Source organism: Calypte anna, chromosome 22, assembly GCF_003957555.1.
Source record: "Calypte anna isolate BGI_N300 chromosome 22, bCalAnn1_v1.p, whole genome shotgun sequence".
Classification (NCBI taxonomy): domain Eukaryota; kingdom Metazoa; phylum Chordata; class Aves; order Apodiformes; family Trochilidae; genus Calypte; species Calypte anna.
The window spans coordinates 4221211-4239525 of NC_044267.1; the positions used below are offsets into that span (position 1 = coordinate 4221211).

Here is an 18315-nt window from a genome sequence, read left to right on the forward strand (position 1 = left end):
CAAGAGTGAGGAACACCCAAATCTCAACGTTTTGTTTTACTTCTTGGAATAATTACTCCATCCAATCTTCAGAAAAAATTTAATTTTTTGCAGTCAAATATATTTTCCTGTCCAAGAGGGGAAAATAATGGGGGGCGGGAGGGTGTGTGGCAGGGGGAAGGGGTTAATTACAGTGATGCAGATCCTGAGTTTGGCAGAGGGCACTTTTGGGATCAGTATTTGCATTTTCAGTGTTCTTTTCCCTCGTACAGATGCAGGAGTCTGAGGAAAAGCCAGAGGAGCTTCCTTCAGGAAGCCTCCTCCGCCATCTTGTTCTGGTCAAGTTGACCGGGTGCCCTCCGAGGGGCTCCAACGAGGAGTTCATGGTTGATGAGCTTTAATTTGGGGGGGGTGATGAGGGGCTCAGAGCTCTGTTTTCAGCTTCTCATGCAGATCCTCCTGGTCGATGAGGTGGGTGTTGCCATACCAGCGGTGGTAGGCGAGGAGGGCGGCGTTCTTGGCGGCGATGGCGCTCATCTCCATGGCGCTGGCCGCTCGCTCCACCCCGTTCAGGTAGTAGATGTCATCGTGGAGAATAATGGGGGGCAATCTTTCTGGGGGGCTGTACTGGGGGTAAGCCAACCACTTCTTGACTTGGATGGAGTCGTAAGAGGAGAAGAGTGAGCGGAGCTGCTCTTTGCTGAGCTCCTCTTGGGAAAAAACCTTCCAGACGGCCAACTGGGAGGACGGGTTCCGCTCGGTGCCGGCGCCCTCCACGGGAGACACCACCCCCAGGCTGCGGATGAAGAGTTTGGGGTTCTCTGTTGTGAAAATGGCACCCAGGTGGAAAGCAGATGGATCTCGGTAGCCAAAGAAGGAGGCGTTCAACCGTCCGTGCACCAGGGTGGTGACAGTCTGGTGGTAAGGGTTGGGGAACTCGGGGACAGGAGGGTTGAAGTTCTTGAAGGTGATGTCGGCCATCTTGTGGCCCAGCGGAGCGGCGATCACCACGATGTCGTAGGTGTCCCCCGTGAGTCCTGAGGTGGTGTTGTACATCACCTGGTAGAGCTTCACTGGGTCCCCTGAGGAGAAGAAGAGCTGGGTTATCCAGCTGGAGGGAACCTCCTTTGTCCCTCTGACAAAACATCTTCAAATAGCATTTTTTTTTTAAGGCTCACTGCACCTGGTGGTGAGCTGAAGGGGCTTTATAAGGAACTATTCCCAGCTTAGCTGGGGCTTCAAGCAGAGCCCATATTTCACCTTAAAAGACACCAAGGAGGACCCAGCCTGGTGCTTCTGCCACATGAGTGGTGGTGGAGACCAACATGGGTCTCCTTGGTTCCCCAACCAACCAAAGGGCAAGCAAACCCCACTCACCTGTGGGCCTGGGTCTGATTTTGGGCTCTATGGACACAACTGTCCCAGGGATCACTTCAGCTTTGGAGGCATAGAGAAGGCCAGTGCAGACCAGTTTGTTCCCCCCTTTAACTGACCAAAGGCCTGATTCCACCCCGGCCAGGGAAACAGCACCTAGGATGGAACCATTAGAGATGTTTGATAGATGGAAAACACCTTGGAGAGGTTTAAAAGCCATGGAGATGTGGTGCTGAGTAGCCTAGTGGTGGCCTGGAGTCTTTTCTCCAATCAACACAATGCCACGATTCTATGAAAATTAAGGGGAGAAGAGGGAGGGGAGGGGGAAACCTCTGAAACACTCACCCACAAAACCATTGATGGTGACACCTTGCCCATAGTTGACTCTCATGGCTGGACAAACCATCTCGTTGATGAACTTGTGGGAGAAGCCAGCTTTCTGCATGGCCTCATCGATGGTTTGGTTCAGCATGCGGGTGAAGTCGTTGCCTCCCAGGGCGTGCAGCAGGCGCTCGTTGCTGCTGAAGGCGTAGTCGTGTGTCTGGTAGCGATAGATCCTGCACCCAGAGAGGAGAAACCAGGGGACAATTTTTGTTGTTGTCACTCTCAGAAGCTGCAGAAGACCCCGCAGCCCTTCGTGGGAGAACCTTGTCCTTCTACCCCATGTGGTAGGTGCCCAGATCTTCGTTATTCGTTGGCTCATCTTCCCTAACAAAAGCACTTTGTGTACAGTTAGGAACTGAGTCCTCTCTCAGCTCCTAATTTAAAGGATCCACCATCACACCTGGGTGCCAGAGGGATGGGACATCCCACACCAAACACATTTCCACCACACCCTTGTTATTGCTAGACCTGTTGGAAGTTTATTCACATTCACATCAGGCTTTTTTTCTTAGAAAAATGGTCAGTGATGGAGAAAGGGCAACCAGGGACTCTACCATGGTGATGGGATGATTTTACCCTTTTAAAATTTTTTTTTGGTTGTGTTTTTGTTTTTTTTCTGTTTTTTACAACTTGGCACCAATTTTAGCACCTTTTTTTCCCCAGCAGGAACTGGACATACCTCATGAACTTGTCCAGGATTTCTTCTACCCACATGTACATCCGTAGGGGGTTGAGCCCATAGTGCCAGAGGAGCTTGAGAAGGTTGACAAGGTACCAGCTGCTCTCCTCAAAGACAAACTCCTCCCCATTATAAATGCCCATGAGGCTGCCCTGTGCTGGGGCAACTGAGAGGCCTTGAGGAAAGGGGTAAGGGGGAAAAAAAAAAAAAGTTAATTAATGAAAGGTAGAGCCTGTGTCATGTGAAACTATCTTACACTTCAGTTTTTAACTTCCTGAGAAAACCTAGGTGTGCCTTGATAAGGGTGAGCAATTAAAGACTGGATCCCCAGATTGTGGAAAGGGGAACTGGCTCTTGTCCAGGAGCCAGGCAGTTACTTATGGTGACTTTTGGACCTCTGCTGATGGCATTAATGGATCACCCATAGTGGAGGGTCCCATTTCCAGCAGAATGTGGGTCTCATTTTTGCCAGGGGCTTGGGTTCTGCAGTGGGGTCTGATAAAGGATGGGAGGCAACCAAGGCTTGTTCTTCAAGGGGGTATCCCCCTTATCAGAGCAGAGCACTCCTTGTGAGGCACTGATTTTGGAGGGTGTGTGTGTCTGTGGGTCCCCACTCACCCAGCTCCTTGACGAAGTGTTTCATGTGCAGGTTGAGGGGGTGGATGACGGATCCCCCAGCCTCATAGGCGGCCCCCTCCACCTCCAGGGTGGCCAAGCGGCCCCCCACCACCCCCTTCTCCAGCACCTCCAGCCGCACGCTCCTCCCGAACTTCTGACGCAAGAAGTAGGCGGCTGCTGCTCCCCCGATCCCACCGCCCACCACGGCTGGAAGAACCATCAGGACTGTGAGTGCTGACCCCCCCATACAGCCCCTCTACAAACACCCCACAGCCCCCCAAACCACCTCACAGACACCACCACCATAACCCCCTCGCAACCCCCCAATCCCCTCACTGCCCCCAGTCCCCTCACATCCCCCCACCACAATCCTCTCCCCACCGCGACCCCTCCCAACCCCACCCGCTTCACAACCCCTCCATCCCCTCACACCCCCTAAAAGCCCCCCAACCACCCCATAGCCCCGCCGCCCCCCAATCCCCACGGCCCCTCACACTCCCCCCTGGCCGTACCGATTCTGCCGGGCTCTCGGCGCTGCGCCTGGCGGGCCGGGAGGCTGGGGCAGAGCGCGGCCAGGAGCAGGGTGAGGCGGAGGGCCGGCATGGCGGTGCGGGCGGGAGGGACTGTCCCGTCAGGTGGTTCGCGGCGGGGCGGCGAGGGCGGGCGGACTCTGAGGTGATGAGGGCGGGCGGGAGACGCGTGATCACCCGCGCCGCTGGTGTAGTGGTATCATGCAAGATTCCCATTCTTGCGACCCGGGTTCGATTCCCGGGCGGCGCATGTTTCTTATTGTTTTGTTTTGTTGTTTGATTGTTTGTTCTCTTATCTCTCCCTTTTCTTTCTTAAACGCTTTGTTGTTATCTTCCTGATAAGAGCGCACCGAGCCCGCACACCGCTGCACCGAAGCGCTCCGGCTCCCGGCGCTGGGTGCCAGGGCGCATGCGCGGGAAGCGGCTGCCGGTTCCCCTGCCGGGGCGCATGCGCTTGGCCGCCGCCGAGTCGGGCCCCTTCGCCCGCCGCCCGCCATCTTGCGAGCACCGCTGGGTCCATCGTCCGCCGCTCGGGGAGCCGGTGCCGGCGGCCGCTCGGGCTGCCCAGGCGCTGACGGGGCGGCGGGGCCGGCTCGGCGTCAAGAGCCGGGGCGGGCGGGGGCGGCGGCGGCGCCATGGAGGATGAAATGCCCAAGACCCTGTGAGTGGGGAGGGGGCGAGACCGCCTATTGTTCCCGGCTCCGCGGGGAGGGGCGGCCCGGGCTCCCCTCATCGCACCTTCCCTCAGTCCCGGGCGGCGCGATCGGGCCTCTGCGGCGGCCACCGGCGGCTGTCCCGCTCCCTCGGCCGCTTGTAGTGCCGAGGGGAACGGCAGGGCTGCGGGCACCCGGCCACGGTTCCCCTCAGGGCGGGCCGGCCCTGGCCCCTCCGCCCTGCCCCGCTGTCCCCGGTTCCCGCCCGGCTTCCCTCCGGCACGGGGCTTTCCACAGCTCACACCTGGAGGGAAAGGGGCTGGGGCCGTCTACCCGCTTCCCGGTATTTGGTCCCTGGACGTTTTCGCGAGCATCTGACTGAATTTTTGCCATGTGGGGGTTGTGTCAGCACCGGGGCGTGCTGGGGGGTTGGCACAACCCCGCTGCCACGTTCAGCAGCTTGGTGTGAAATAAACGGCGGGTGCCCTGCGAAACGGAGCTTCTCCAAGTGTTCCAAGCACGCTGCCAGCCTTTTACTGCCCAAAGAACTCATCGTAGCTCTAGGGCAACTCCTTGGTAAAAATCATACATCAGGTTCCTTTTAATTACAAGCAGCTTTCCTGGCGGTGTGGCAGCTGATAACCTGCCACTGTTAAGAGGGATTTGGGCTCTCGGCTCAGAAGATCTCCTGTGCAGATCTGCTGTCACCTTGCTCCCCTCTTCTGTGGCAGGGTTTACCTGGGGTGGTTTCCTTCCTTTAGACCAGGGGCATCACAGACTCCACTCTTTCTGCTCCACCTTTGCATTAAGCTGTGATCTCTCTTTCAGTGCAGGAGTTGAGGGGAGGAAAGGCAGGAGGGAGAAGGAATCTTTCCAAGGTGAGGGGGAAAGTTTTGCCCTCAGACAGTGGCTGCACGCACCCCAAGGGCTAATAAATAACCTGGCTGAGCGACTGCAGGAAAACAAGACTTTTACGTGACTTCTGCCAGCTCCTCTGGTCCTGCCTTTCCGGAGCAGTAAACACTCCATCGGTGTATACACCATCCCATTGTCTCTGGAAGACGTGCATTTTTAGAACTATTCTTGGTGTCTACAAACATGTTGGTATATTTGCATGTTTATTTAGAATGTTCCCTTCCCTGCCCCTTACAGTGGGTGTCTGGAGTTTAGTGGTCTCAGCTGCCCACGGTGTATACTTGAGGGAATGAATTCTCTGCCCTTGAGCACGTGTGGCTCGCACAAACCCTTCTGGTTTCTGAGCTGAGCAACCTGAGAATGATGTTTCCCTCTTGAGTGACTTTCTCGAGTCACCTGGAGGATTGTCACCAGCTGAATGTCACAGTTGGGGTTTAGACCAGGCAGCTTGGAGGAAGAAGCAGCAGCTAAAAGGGATCTCTTTCCAGCAAGGATCTGAAGTGTGTGTTTAGTATTGGCTCACACCAGGTTTTGGGTGGGTAGTGCCAGAGTAATCCCATCTGGACACGAGTTACAGGGCTCCCTCCTCGCTTGCTGTGTCACAAGGGGACCACCAGAGTGGCCTCTGCCTTTGTCTTTGCTTCCCTTAGCTGGTTGGAAGTTGTTTTTCTGGAGGAGATTCCACGTGTTGTTGGACGTGAGGTATTGTTTCTGCCATTTCCACATAAACCCTTCCCTCTCAGGGAGCCAAGGAGCTGTCTGCCTTTATGTAAATGATTTCCTGGAGAGGCAGCTCCTTTTCACGTGGCCTTCCTTGAAAGCTGCTCTTCAACGGCAGAGATGATGACTTTGAGGAGCAGTTACAAGGCAGACAGTGTCTTTGGGTTCACAAAGACCTCTTGTTTGTGGTTTTTCCTGCAGACACGTGCGGGCGACGTGTCCTCCTCATGGACTTTGTGCATCTAAAAAGACACAGAAGTGCCAACACGTGCAGGGAGGAAGCAGAGCTGTTGACAGAGTTCTGCATCTGCACAGAAAGCAGTGACCCAGTTGTTGAGGAGAGTCCCATTAGCAGGAAAGAGAGAGAGAAGAAAGATGCAGGAGACAACAGATCTTCTCCTCCTGTGTGAGCTGGCAGGGTCACCTCAGCATTTGATTATTTTGTGTGTAACGGGTGCAGGACAAGGTATCTGCTCCACTGTGAAACTCTGTGGAGAGGCTTGGAGGGTTAGACAGCTCCAGTGTAGGATGGGGAGAAGCCATCAGAGGAAATCAGATGTTTTTCCTGTCCCTCTTGGTACTGGCTCATGCTAGTAGATGATTCAGCTGTGGGCTGGAGAAACCTGCTGCAGAGAATGGGCAGCAGATGTGGGCAGCCATGGGTAACACTGAGAGATGACACGAGAAAAAGTGCTGCTGAATGTGTTGGGTGTTCAGCTGGTTTTCTGAGTCACCAATGTGCTTTCTGATCCCCTTCCTCTGTGTTACTACTGCCTGTGTGGCCACTGAGGGGGGTTCTGACCATGGCTGTGCCCCAGCAGCTGAGATAGGTCACTACATACCAGGCAGAATTCTCTCTCTGTATGTGTAGGTTCATGTTGCTGCAATTGACCCTTCAAGGTTGCATTTTGAAAACTCTGGCTGTGCAGAGAGTCATGGGGCTGCTGGAGATGGCTTCCCTAAATTCAGCTTTTTTCCAGCTAAACCCAGCCTTGAGGTGAGGGATGATGCCTGCCTGATTATCGGGGTGAAACCCCAGCCTGGGTGCAAAGGTCTGGGTGTTGATACCATGCCCAGGAAACTTTCAGTTACAAATAAACTGTTAATAAACTTAGACCTGGAAGGTGACCTGAGAGCCTCATCACTTTAGTACCTCTGCTGATTCATTATCCAACATTATCCAAATAACACAAACTTAAACCAGGGGAAAAGCAGTCTTGCTGGTTATGACTCTCAGTTGAACCTGATGTGGGGTGGAAAGTCCTGTCATTACCCTGAGGTGCACCAAACCCTCCTCTCTCTCTCTCAGGAAGGAATTCCTGGTGCTGCTGAGTGAGAGGATGCTTGTCCTCATCTGGGTCTGGTGAAGTTGTGTTGCCTTTCAAAAGCAGAACACTTCTGACCCCTACCTAAAATAGCTGGTCACATTTTTTAATGCAGAGCTTGGTGGATTGTTTCTGACAGAAAAAAAACCCAGCAGCCATGTGTCTTATCCATCCATCCCCTCAGGAGGGCAACAGCAGGAGCCCAGCAAGTCCCTGGTTTTGCTGCCGTGTTGTTCTCTGAGGTGTTTTTCTGTTTTTCCTGCTGATTTGAGGTGGTTTCAGTGGTGTGGTTCTGGTTGCAGAGGCCACTCAGCTCTTCTCTGTGGAGAGGGGCTGCCTCACCTTTGGAGCTGAGGTTTCTTGGGGTGTTTGGGTTTTTTTGTCTTTTTGTTTTTTTTAATCTCCTGACTTGGGGCTTAACAACAACCAAACCCAACACACCTGTGGATCTCGGTGTCTGAGTGTTCCCAAATCCCACAGGGCAGCAGGGGTTTGGGTTCTGTTTGTGTGAAGCCCACGCTTGAAGGGGTTTGCCCTCAGTTGTTGCAGGCAGAGAGAACACTTTCAAAGATAAAAGCTTTTTAAAAATAACTATATCTTGTGTAACAATCTTGCTAAACACCAGAGTGGGAAGCTGGGAAGGGGGTGCTGGTGAGTGATGGCTGCATGTGGTTATCAGAGTTGCTCTTGCTAGACATGGACATCAGTTTGGTAGGTTGAGTGGTCTGTGACTGGCCTCAGGACAATTTTCTGCCCCATTATCCTAGAATCCCAGACTGGTTTGGGTTGGAGGGACCTTAAAGATCATTTTGTTCCAACACCAAAAGCAGGAACACTTCCCATTGGCCCAAGTTGCTCCAAGCCCTATCCAGCTTGGCCTTCAACACTGCAGGGATGGGGCAGCCACAGCTTCCCTGAAAAATCTGCTTCAGGGTCTCACCACCCTCACAGCTGAGAACTTCTCCCTGCCACACACTTAGTTTTGACAGCCTAACCTGCTGGGTTGGGTGTTGGAGGAGCAACTTTGGGCTGTGTTTGCTCTGTTACAGACAAGCTTCTAACTTTGTGTTTGCTCCTGTAGATACGTGGGGAACCTCTCAAGAGATGTGACTGAAGCCCTCATCCTCCAGCTGTTCAGCCAGATCGGACCATGCAAAAACTGCAAAATGATCATGGATGTAAGAGCCTCCCCCTTCTGATTTCCAGGTTTCTTGTAGCTGATGGCTTTGGGCTGTACTCCCATGGCTTACAAGTCCACTGGACGTATGGGGTGGCCATGTTAAAGGGCTTTAAGGCTGGAGATCACTCAGTGCAGCATTTCTGCCTTCAATCTGACATGATATTTCAGGATGGGTGGAGACTGTGAGAAGGAATGAACAGATCCATGCTTGTGGGTGTTGTAGATGAGATTCTGCAAAGTTCTTTGCTGTACTTCTTTGGCTTTTTAAAGCTGACAGCTCCTGGGGCATTGTTAGTGCACAGTCCTCGTGTAGGGGGAGAAAACCTCCACATTTGGAGACACGTAGATGGGAGGGCATAGTTTGAAGAGGTTTGTGTCATAGAATCCCAGAATCCCAGACTGGTTTGGGTTGGAAGGGACATTAAAGCTCACTCAGTCCCAACCCCTGCCATGGGCAGGGACCCCTCCCACAGCCCAGGGTGCTCCAAGCCCCATCCAACCTTCAACACCTCCAGGGATGGGGCAGCCACAGCTTCTGGGGGCAACCAGGGGCTCAGCACCCTCACCCCAAAGAATTCCTGCTTTCTGCCCAACATCAATTTCCTCTCTTCCAAAGCAGAAGAGAGCAGCATGATGAGTGATCCTGTGTTTGTTCCCTTTGATCAGACAGCTGGGAATGATCCCTACTGCTTTGTGGAGTTCTACGAGCACCGGCACGCGGCCGCAGCGCTGGCTGCCATGAACGGCAGGAAGATAATGGGTAAGGTAAGCTGTCATGTCTACAGGGTGAGTTGGGGCTGGAAATGGGGCTGGCTCAGCTGGGGTGGGTGAAATAACCCTGGGCAAATCAGCACCAGAGAGGAGGAGGTCGGGTGCTTCTTTGGGATGGTGTGCTTGGAGAGCTGTTTAGACGTAGCAGGAGAATGTCCTCCCTGACCACCTCTGGAAAAACCCCTCCCAACCAAACCAAACTCCCAGAGCAGCTCTGTTTGCTCTCAACCAGTGGGACACAGTTTGGAAGAGTGAACTGTCCTGAGAAATGTGTCTTAAGCTCCAGCTTTGCCCCTGACTCGCACGCCTGGTCCCCCTGTAGCATCAGAAGTAGGGGGTGGGCAGAGCTGAATTTGCTGGAGCTAACGTGGGTGACTGACATTTGCAGGAGGTCAAAGTCAACTGGGCAACAACCCCCAGCAGCCAGAAGAAGGACACAAGCAGTAAGTGTCACACGTTGAGTACCTCTCTGGTTTGTACAAATCATTTTGAACCATAAACTGAGCTTTTTTGCAGTGAAAATCATAATCCTGAGCTGTTATTGAATGCATTTGTGTTAATGAACCTCAGAGCAAGTCTGATCTTTGTCATCAGGTAGGTCTGTTGTCTACACAGGGAGATGTATCAAAGGGGGTGTGACAGGTTGCTTGAGTAAAACTCCCTTGATACAGTATTAGTGTTTCTCCTTGGTGTCTTCTGAGACATTTAGATGTGACAAAGGGCACTGCTGTGAAATGAAGGGATTTCTGGTTGCCTCCTGCCTCAGCTCACTTGCCCATGGATTCACACCCACTGAATTCAGGTGGATTCATGTGGAGTGTGGGCTGGGCAACCCAAGCTGTTGGGTTTTGGGAACTCAAAGACTTCCAGCAGCAAAGTGTTGCCATGCAGTGTGGTGTCTGGAGTTGTTCTTCACAACCTGTGGCCTTAACCCCAGCATCTTGGCTTGGTAAAAAGTACTTCTTGCTTTAGAGTGAGTGTTATCCCATGCTTCTTGAAACTGTTGGATGTTTCAGTTGGTGAGATTTTGTATAAAAATCATCTGTATATAAACACAAAAATCATCTAAAAAAATGGCAGTTCATCTCCTAGCAGGCCAAGGTGTAACACCAGCAAAGAGAAAGATTTACCTGTTGTTTTGGCACCTTAAGTACAGACTTTGAGATTTTCTGGCTGCTCTGAAAAGCAGTTTGTAAAATACAACCAGAAAATGCTGCATCTCATTGTAGTCTCCTTAAACTCACAGACTAAATCCTGGTTCCCAGTAGGCTCCAGTCTCCATTCAGCTGGAAAGCCATGCTCCAAGAGTGTTCCTGCTCAGGGTTCCTCTTCAAACCCTTAAGATTCCTTTTGGTTTGTTTTTTTCTTCTTCCCAAAAAGAAGTTTGGTTTTTATTTCTTCCCATTTCTTTTCTTTTTATTTACTTATTTCCTTGCCTTCCCCCCCCCCCCTGCTCAAGAGTTCTCTTCAGACACTTAAGATCCTTTTTGCTTTTATTTCCTTGTTCCCAAAAAGACCATTTCCACGTCTTTGTTGGTGACCTCAGTCCAGAAATCACAACTGAAGATATCAAAGCAGCTTTTGCTCCGTTTGGAAGAATATCGTAAGTAATCTCCCAGGGCAAAGCACCTCACAAGTTCTCTCTCCTAAATGGAGGCAGCCTCATGTTGCAGTAAGTAAAGAGTGAGGGATGTGGAACCCAAGTCCTTTATAGGAGTTCTGCCTTCTTAGAAAAGTTGCCTCCAACTCGCTTTGGTTTTACACTGACTTGGTTTTATACTCCTTGCCTCGTTTGGCAAAGCAACGCTGGAAAAAAAAAAAACAAAAAAAACCCCCCAAAAATAGAACATTGTCTCCTCAGAGCTGGGCTGCACCTTTGGGTGGCCCTACAGCCTTCAGGTCACCATCACACTGCACCCTCTGTCACCTTGCACCTTCTTGTCTTGAGAGGCTTTGGCTTTTTGGTGTGCTGTCCACCAGCAGCCAAGATTGGGGGTTGTTTTGATTTTGGTTTTTTAGCAGTTAAATCCCCATTATTTCCCACCAAACAAGCCTCACTGATTTATTTGGTTTTTTAGCTTGTTGGGGCACCCAGAGGCAGCAGCCAGAGCTGCCTGGTTGGGCAGCAGCTCAGCCCAAAGGGGCCTCTCGGGGTGAGGAGTTGCTGTGTGACCTGGCAGAGGTGGGGAGCAGAGCTGGCAGGGTGGAGCAGAGTAAGGAGGGGGTCGTTCACTCCATCCTCCAAACATAAACCATTAATTTTCCTTGTAGTGTTGTCTGTACTGGCCATTGAAGTTTCTTGATGGTGATGTAAGAGAACATAGAGTGCTTTGGAGTGTTGTGTAGTGAAGCATTTAATTGAAGTAAGTTTGGTTTTTTGTTTGTTGTTTTTTGTTTTTTTTTTTTCCCCCCCCTCAGAGTCCAGTGTGTTACTCTTAATGTAAGCTTGATTTCCTCTTATAGGTTTAAAAAAAAAAAAAAAAAAATTGAAAAGATTTGAAAAGTTTGAAAGGTTTAAATCCTCCCCCATGATCTGAATGTGACTTGCTTCAGAAAAACTCCTAGTGCTTCAATTTAATTGTCATCCAGGAGGGTGACAGACTCCTCAGGAGAGTCAGCCCAAATGTGGCCTGGATGGAGGGGCTGAGGGACTCTAGAGCAGAGCTGGGATGAGTTCTGAAGGGAGGCAGGGACAGAGTGAGGGAGCTGGGATGGGGACAGTTCCTCAGGGAGCAGCTCTGGCTGTCTGAGATGACACTTCCAGCAACATTTGCCTTTACCAAACCACTCCCCCCAGAAATAACCCCCCCTCCTGAGCCTGAAACAAAATCCAGCATCTCAGTGTGAGCTGGGGGAGTACAAACCCAGGGTGAAGGTGGGTGCAGGGTCCCTGTTTTTAGGGCTGTGCCTGTTGTCCCCTCCAGGCGAGGGTTTTGGAGGCAGAGCTGTTGCTGCGTGGTGGTGATGGGGCAGCAGTGCTCTTGGGGCCCATGGCTGTGAGGCTGAGAGGGGAAAAACCTGCCTGAAACTGATTATCCAAACCAAAACTCACTTCTTTTCCTCCCTCCAAAGTCAAAGGTTTTGAATTGTCCCTCTAATGACTCTTTTGAGCTCCAAAGCCAGAGGGTTAGACAGAGGGACCTCAGTTTTCTCCTGGTTTAAACTGAACCTGAAAAAAAAAAACCAACACCAAAACGTTTGCTACTGCCTCTTCAAATGAAGTAACTTGACTTTACCTGTTCTTCACTAGTGGCTGGAAATGTGGTGCTAATGGAATATTTCCTGAATAATTTTGAGTAGTTTTTTTTAACATGGTTGGTGCAAAACTGAGCTCTTTATTTTTATTTTTTTTTTAATGACACCAAGGGTGAACTACTGCATGATTAGCACATAAGAAATCGGGGTAATTCTCTGCATCTGGATTCTTTTCTTTTTTTTAATCACTGTAAAAACACACTTTCATTGTGGTTTCCTTTTATGCTTGCTGTACGCATGTTTTCACTTGTTCTCAAGTCTTTATTTTTCAAAGTTTTCAGTTGAGGGTAAGTAGAGATGAGTTTTTCCCCCCCCCTCCCTCTCTAGGCTCTGGAGAGCAAACCCAGCTCAGCTTCCCCCAGTGGCTCTTCTCAGGCAATTTGGAACCTACCCCCCAGGTTCTGACCTGACCCAGGAAAGGGGCAAAACAAAAGGGACTGGGGGGAAGGGGAAAGTGTCTTACAAAAAGGAAAGCAATCCCATTTCTGCTGTAGCTTTGGGAGAAGGATTTTCCTCAGGCCTTCAGCAAGGACCTCAGCCACAATTAGGCTAACGAAGCAGCATAAAGGCTTAAAAAAAAAAAAAGCCCTTAGCCAGCCTAACAAACCTGGTGACTTCTGGGGATGCTCAGTGTTGTGCATGTGGCACTGCTGCTTCCTCTGCCCCCTGTTCTTTTCCACAGTCACTTTGCATGACTTTTCTGACCTTGGTTTTATGTCCTTCTTCCTGTTCTTTTAATTAATTGCCTGTCTGTCTGGGGCAAAGGAGGGGAGGAGGAGAGGGTGAAGGAGCATCTCACCTCTCAGCTTGAATGAATCCAAACCCAAATTGCCTGAGAAAGAGGAGGGCATTCCACGAGTGGGGTTTAGCTCTTGTAGCTGGGTTCTCTGTGTAACTCAATCTCAAATAATAGGGCTCTGGTTATTTTGCAGAGTGTCTCTGAAGAATGGACAGAATTGCCATGGCTAACTACAAGCTACAGTTCACAGTGGACAAACGTTGTAGTTTTCTTATTTACTTTTATAAATTATTTTTTTTTTTAATATATCTATATATCTTGTAGTTTCCAATCAGTCCTGTACGATTGCTGTCGTGTAAATGCTGTGTAAATATGTAGTTTGAAAAGAGATGAATGTTGCAGTGTTTGCTTCTTTCTTCAATAATTTCTGAAAATGTCAATCTCTCAAAATTTACAGCTGCCCACAGTCCAAAAAGGGGGTAACGAATTGACCTGAGAAAATTAAAGAATTCAGTTAACAGGCGACGTATGCCTTTTAATTCCTATCTTTTTTTTTTTTCCTTTTTTTTTTCCTTTTTTTTTTTTTTTTCTTTTTTCTATTTAATATTTGGAATGAGTAGGTAGAATGTGTTGGCAACTAGCAAGTTTAAAAAAAAAATGTGCATGGTTGAAGAGAGCTAACTTTAGTCAGCTGCTGCCGTGAGGGATTCTTTGGAAGAGCTGCTTGGACCATGCTTGGTGCCTTTAACAGTCTGTAAAAGCCTTTGGAAGGGGGAGCCAGCTGTTGTAAACAAACAAGTACATTTTGTTAGTGATTTGCAGCTAGAGATTTGCATGTTTACACAAATTTAAATGATGTTTTGTTACTACCTGCTGAAGCAGTAGTAAAGCTGTGTTTAGAGAAAGCAGCCTTTTGCTTTTTGACTGTGTTGCTGGTGCCAGAAAGAGTTGAGGTTAGCAAAGGTGAGAGGTGAAAATGAGTTGTAGGTGTGACTCGAGTTGTGGTTGTGGCCAGGGGGGGTCTCTCCAGGGTGCTGATCTGCTGCTGCTTTCTGCTTTCTAGAGATGCACGGGTGGTCAAGGACATGGCAACGGGGAAGTCAAAAGGATACGGCTTTGTCTCCTTCTTCAATAAATGGGTAAGCACCACCCCTGCCCCTCAGGAGCAGCCTGGGGTGCTCAGGACTTCATCAGTCCCCATCTCTGCCCAGCTTCAGTTTCCCCTCCTGCTGAGAGAGCAGCTTTGCTTTTTTTCCTACGGAATATCAGGGGTTGGAAGGAACCTCTGGAGATCATCCAGGGCAGGATCCCCCAGAGCAGGTGGCACAGGAGGGACTCCAGGGGGGTTGGGAATGTCTCCAGAGATGGAGACTCCACCACCTCTCTGGGCAGCCTGGCCCAGTGCTCTGCCACCCTCAAAGGCAACAAGTTCCTCCTCAGCTTGAGCTGGAGCTGCCCAGGGTCCAGTTTGTGCCCGGGACCTCTTGTCCTGTCACTGGGCACCACTGACAACAGACTGTGCCCCCCCTGACACCCCCTGAAGTGTTGATAAGTGGTGATAAGATCCCCCTCAGGCTTCTCTTCTCCAGACCCCACAGCCCCAAGTCCCTCAGCCTTTCCTCACAGCAGGGATGTCCCTGTCCCCATTTTGTTGTCTCCTTGATGTGTTTGACTCCACAAGACCCTGATGGGGGGGTTCCCTCCCTCCCTCCCTCTCTCGTGGGCAGGATGCTGAGAACGCCATCCAGCAGATGGGCGGGCAGTGGCTGGGCGGAAGGCAGATCAGAACCAACTGGGCAACAAGGAAACCTCCAGCTCCAAAGAGCACCTATGAATGTAGGTCCACAAGGTTCCCCATCTCCACAAACCTCCATCCACCCGTGTGAGGAGGAGGAGGAGGAGGAGAAAAGAGGGGGGTGGGAGGAGGGAAAGCAGAGGCTGAAGGTAAAAACTCAGTTGGACAATTTCAACCCTCCTGAGCAAAGCAACTTCCTTGGTGATGGCAGCTGAGTCACCACCACGGGGGGATTCATGGGATCAGAGAGTTTCAGGTTGGAAGGGGCCTCAAAGTATCATCTGGTCCAACCCTTCTGATATTACTGTTTCTGTGAGGTGTCCCAGCACCCCTCGAGCTGAGACTTCCAACTTTCCAAAGAGGGGGAATCCACTCCTCCCCCTGTGAGACCATTCCAGTGTCTGACTGTGCTCAGGGTGGAACATTTTCCTCCGATGTCCAAAGGGAACCTCCCCAGGAGCACCTTGTGCCCATTGCCCCATGTCTTGTCCATGGGACTCCTTGTGAACAGGGAGTCTCCATCTGCTTTGCAGCCCCCCTTGAAGTTCTGGAACATTATAATGAGGTTCTCTGAGCCTTCTCTTCTCAAAGCTGGACAGATTCCTTTCCCTTTTGCACATTTCCCTCTGAATGACTGTAACCTTCATACTTTTGTGGCTTTCTGTTATGAAACAGAGCAGGAACATTTCAGAGAGAGAGAGAGAGAGAGAGAGATTTTAAATTGGGCTTCAGCATTTGATCTGGGGATTGGGATTCCCACACAACGTGTCCTGTGTGCTGACCAGCTCCCTCTAATCTCTTCCAGCCAATGCCAAACAACTTTCTTATGAGGATGTGGTCAACCAATCCAGCCCCAGCAACTGCACGGTGTACTGTGGGGGTGTCACCTCAGGGCTGACAGGTACCCTGACTTGACACTTGCAGCTCCTTGGGTGTCACCAGATAACACAGTGGGCACCTCACTGTGCTGCTCCTCTCTCTTCCTGCTCCAGAACAGCTCATGCGCCAGACCTTCTCTCCCTTTGGGCAGATCATGGAGATCCGAGTCTTCCCAGATAAAGGCTACTCCTTTGTGAGGTTGGTGTGACTGGGGAGGAATTAAAAAAGGAAAAAAAGGAAGGATTGGCACGTTCTTAGTGTCAGCAGAGTGTGTGTGGGTGGGTGGGTGAGTGGGTGGGTGGGTTTGTGTGAGCCCCTCCTGGTCTTCATTGCTTTGGCAATGAGGCTGCAGATAGATAACAAAAAAAGGACTTATTACAACTAAATTATTAGAAATTGACTTATTCCTTTTGCTGTGGAATTTCTGATGTCTATAATCCCAGAATCTCGGACTGGTTTGGGTGGGAAAGGTCCTTAAAGCTGATCCAGTCCCACCCCCTGCTATGGGCAGGGACCCCTCCCACAGCCCAGGGTGCTCCAAGCCCCATCCAACCTGGGGCCTTCAACACCTCCAGGGATGGGGCAGCCACAGCTTCTCTGGCCAGGGGCTCAGCACGCTCACAGAGAAGAATCTCAGATGATGTAGATGTCATCTGAAATCTCATCCAAGTCTCATCATCTGTGATCTCATCTCCATCTCCCCTCTGCCAGCTGAAAGCCAGTTTGTTGCAGGAATATCACAACACCAAGATGGGAACGGTGGCCTGTGGGTTGGTGGGAGAAGTTTCATTGGTTGTGGCTGATCGGAGAGTGCCTGTGGGGCACTCTGGGGGTTCTTTGGGTTGTTCCTCACCCCCCAAGTTGCTGTTGGTATCATCACAACTTCATTTCTGCCCTCACCACAGGTTTAACTCTCACGAGAGCGCCGCTCACGCCATCGTCTCCGTCAACGGCACCACCATCGAGGGCCACGTTGTCAAGTGCTACTGGGGCAAGGAGACACCAGACATGATCAGCCCAGTCCAGCAGGTCAGCTGCACCTCTGCCCTCTGCTAACCACCAGGGCTTTCCTAATTAACCTTTAATGAATCTTGGCTTTCTTGGGGTGTTTTGACAGAACCAGATCGGGTACCCACCGGCGTACGGGCAGTGGGGACAGTGGTATGGCAGCGCCCAGATCGGGCAGTACGTCCCCAATGGCTGGCAGGTCCCTGCCTATGGGATGTATGGACAAGCCTGGAACCAGCAAGGCTTCAAGTGAGCATCTGGAGGGGCTTTTCCTCCTTTTGCCAGGGTGGGGAGACAAGCCCAGGAAAAAACCTCCCGGGTTGTTCCCCCCCTTCACCCAGATGAGCGGGAAACGTGCGTACAGCTGCAGGGCTGAGCACAGCCCCCTGGTTGACTTCTCCCTCGTGAACCTAACGAGCTTTTTTGTTGCTCCCACCTCAGCCAGACTCAGTCCTCAGCACCCTGGATGGGCCCCAACTACAGCGTGCAGCCCCCCCAGGGGCAGAATGGGAGCGTGATGGCCAACCAGAGCGGGTACCGGGTGGCTGGCTTCGAGACGCCGTGAGGAGAAGGGAGGAGGAGTTGATATTCACCAGATGAAGCCTCAAGATACCATGTATTTATTTAAAAGAGAAACACACACACACACACACAAAATCCCCAAACAAATCAACAAAAAAACAAACAAAAAAACCATTTTTAATCATGAAATTGTCATCCCCCTTCTTTAAAAAAAACCCACAAATCACTCAGAGGGAGATGCTGGATGTCTGCCAATTTCTGCCTTCACGGGGTTTTGGGTTGTTTTGTTCATTTGTTTGGGTTTTTTTTCCCCTCCTTTCTGTGTTTTTGGATGATCCACAGGTTGGTTTTGGTTTGTTTGTGGGTGGGGTTTTTTGGTGGTTTTTTTTTTTGGAAACACAGCAAAAAACACAGGGACCTATGGCTGCCCCTGGGAAGGGGTTGGGGGCAGCAAGTTGCACAAGTATTTTTCTTTCCAGGAGGGTTGTTTTGGGGGTTTTGGGGGGTTTTTTTTGGGTTTTTTTTGAGTTGTTACTGATTTTTTTTTGTTGTTCCCTCGTTTGTGTTCTGAAGGGTTCTAAAATGTATTCTAAAAAACCAAGCCAAAAGTGTGTGAATCCTGAAGCCACCTTCAGCCTTTGCACCTCTGTTTCAGAAAAGCCTCTTGTGCTAAACCTCCACCTCCCCCTTTTGTTACACCAGGGGGGTTTGGAAAGGAGAAATTCTGAGTTTACAGCAGGGTCAGTGTTTTGGGTTTTTTTTTTATATTGCAGCGTCTTTTTCAGGGTCATCTTTTGCCTTAGGATGGGGAGTGGCACCCAGCTCCCCTTGCCAGCGAGGATTTCCACCCTGGAACGGCGAAAATAAAAAAAAATAAAGACATAAAATGTGACAAAATTCCTCTGAACCTGCTGGGTTATTTTATTTTGAGGTTTGTGTTGGGTTTTGGTTTATTTCTTACAGTTTTGTTTCCTGTTTCTGTAAAATAT

General features: G+C 50.6%; 2 protein-coding genes and 1 non-coding gene across 9 annotated transcripts; 2 read left to right on the forward strand and 1 right to left on the reverse strand.

The window, feature by feature from the left end:
* Window positions 1–65: 65 nt before the first annotated feature.
* On the reverse strand, window positions 66–3968 carry PCYOX1 (prenylcysteine oxidase 1). 2 transcript variants are annotated; one of them, XM_030464154.1, is made up of 6 exons: window positions 3547–3968; window positions 3035–3241; window positions 2417–2591; window positions 1699–1910; window positions 1357–1509; window positions 66–1061 (listed from the first exon to the last, which is right to left on the reverse strand). In XM_030464154.1, exons 1-6 carry the CDS (start codon window positions 3635–3637, stop codon window positions 403–405), a joined length of 1497 nt encoding a protein of 498 aa, XP_030320014.1. In that variant the 5' UTR covers window positions 3638–3968; the 3' UTR covers window positions 66–402. The 2 variants fall into 2 exon arrangements, with proteins under 2 accessions (XP_030320014.1, XP_030320015.1); XM_030464155.1 differs by lacking the exon at window positions 3035–3241 and having other exon boundaries at window positions 3547–3657.
* TIA1 (TIA1 cytotoxic granule associated RNA binding protein) lies at window positions 3244–17450 on the forward strand. Of its 6 annotated transcripts, none has more exons than XM_030464161.1 (12): window positions 3244–3261; window positions 8259–8355; window positions 9024–9122; window positions 9517–9571; window positions 10644–10731; window positions 14186–14261; window positions 14850–14958; window positions 15723–15818; window positions 15910–15994; window positions 16702–16825; window positions 16914–17053; window positions 17246–17450. In XM_030464161.1, exons 2-12 carry the CDS (start codon window positions 8344–8346, stop codon window positions 17367–17369), a joined length of 1008 nt encoding a protein of 335 aa, XP_030320021.1. In that variant the 5' UTR covers window positions 3244–3261; window positions 8259–8343; the 3' UTR covers window positions 17370–17450. The 6 variants fall into 6 exon arrangements, with proteins under 6 accessions (XP_030320021.1, XP_030320016.1, XP_030320017.1 ...); XM_030464156.1 differs by lacking the exon at window positions 3244–3261 and adding an exon at window positions 4083–4225; XM_030464157.1 differs by lacking the exon at window positions 3244–3261 and adding an exon at window positions 4083–4225 and having other exon boundaries at window positions 17250–17419.
* TRNAG-CCC lies at window positions 3744–3814 on the forward strand. The gene has a single exon. It is a non-coding gene; the product is annotated as a tRNA-Gly (tRNA).
* Window positions 17451–18315: the final 865 nt, after the last annotated feature.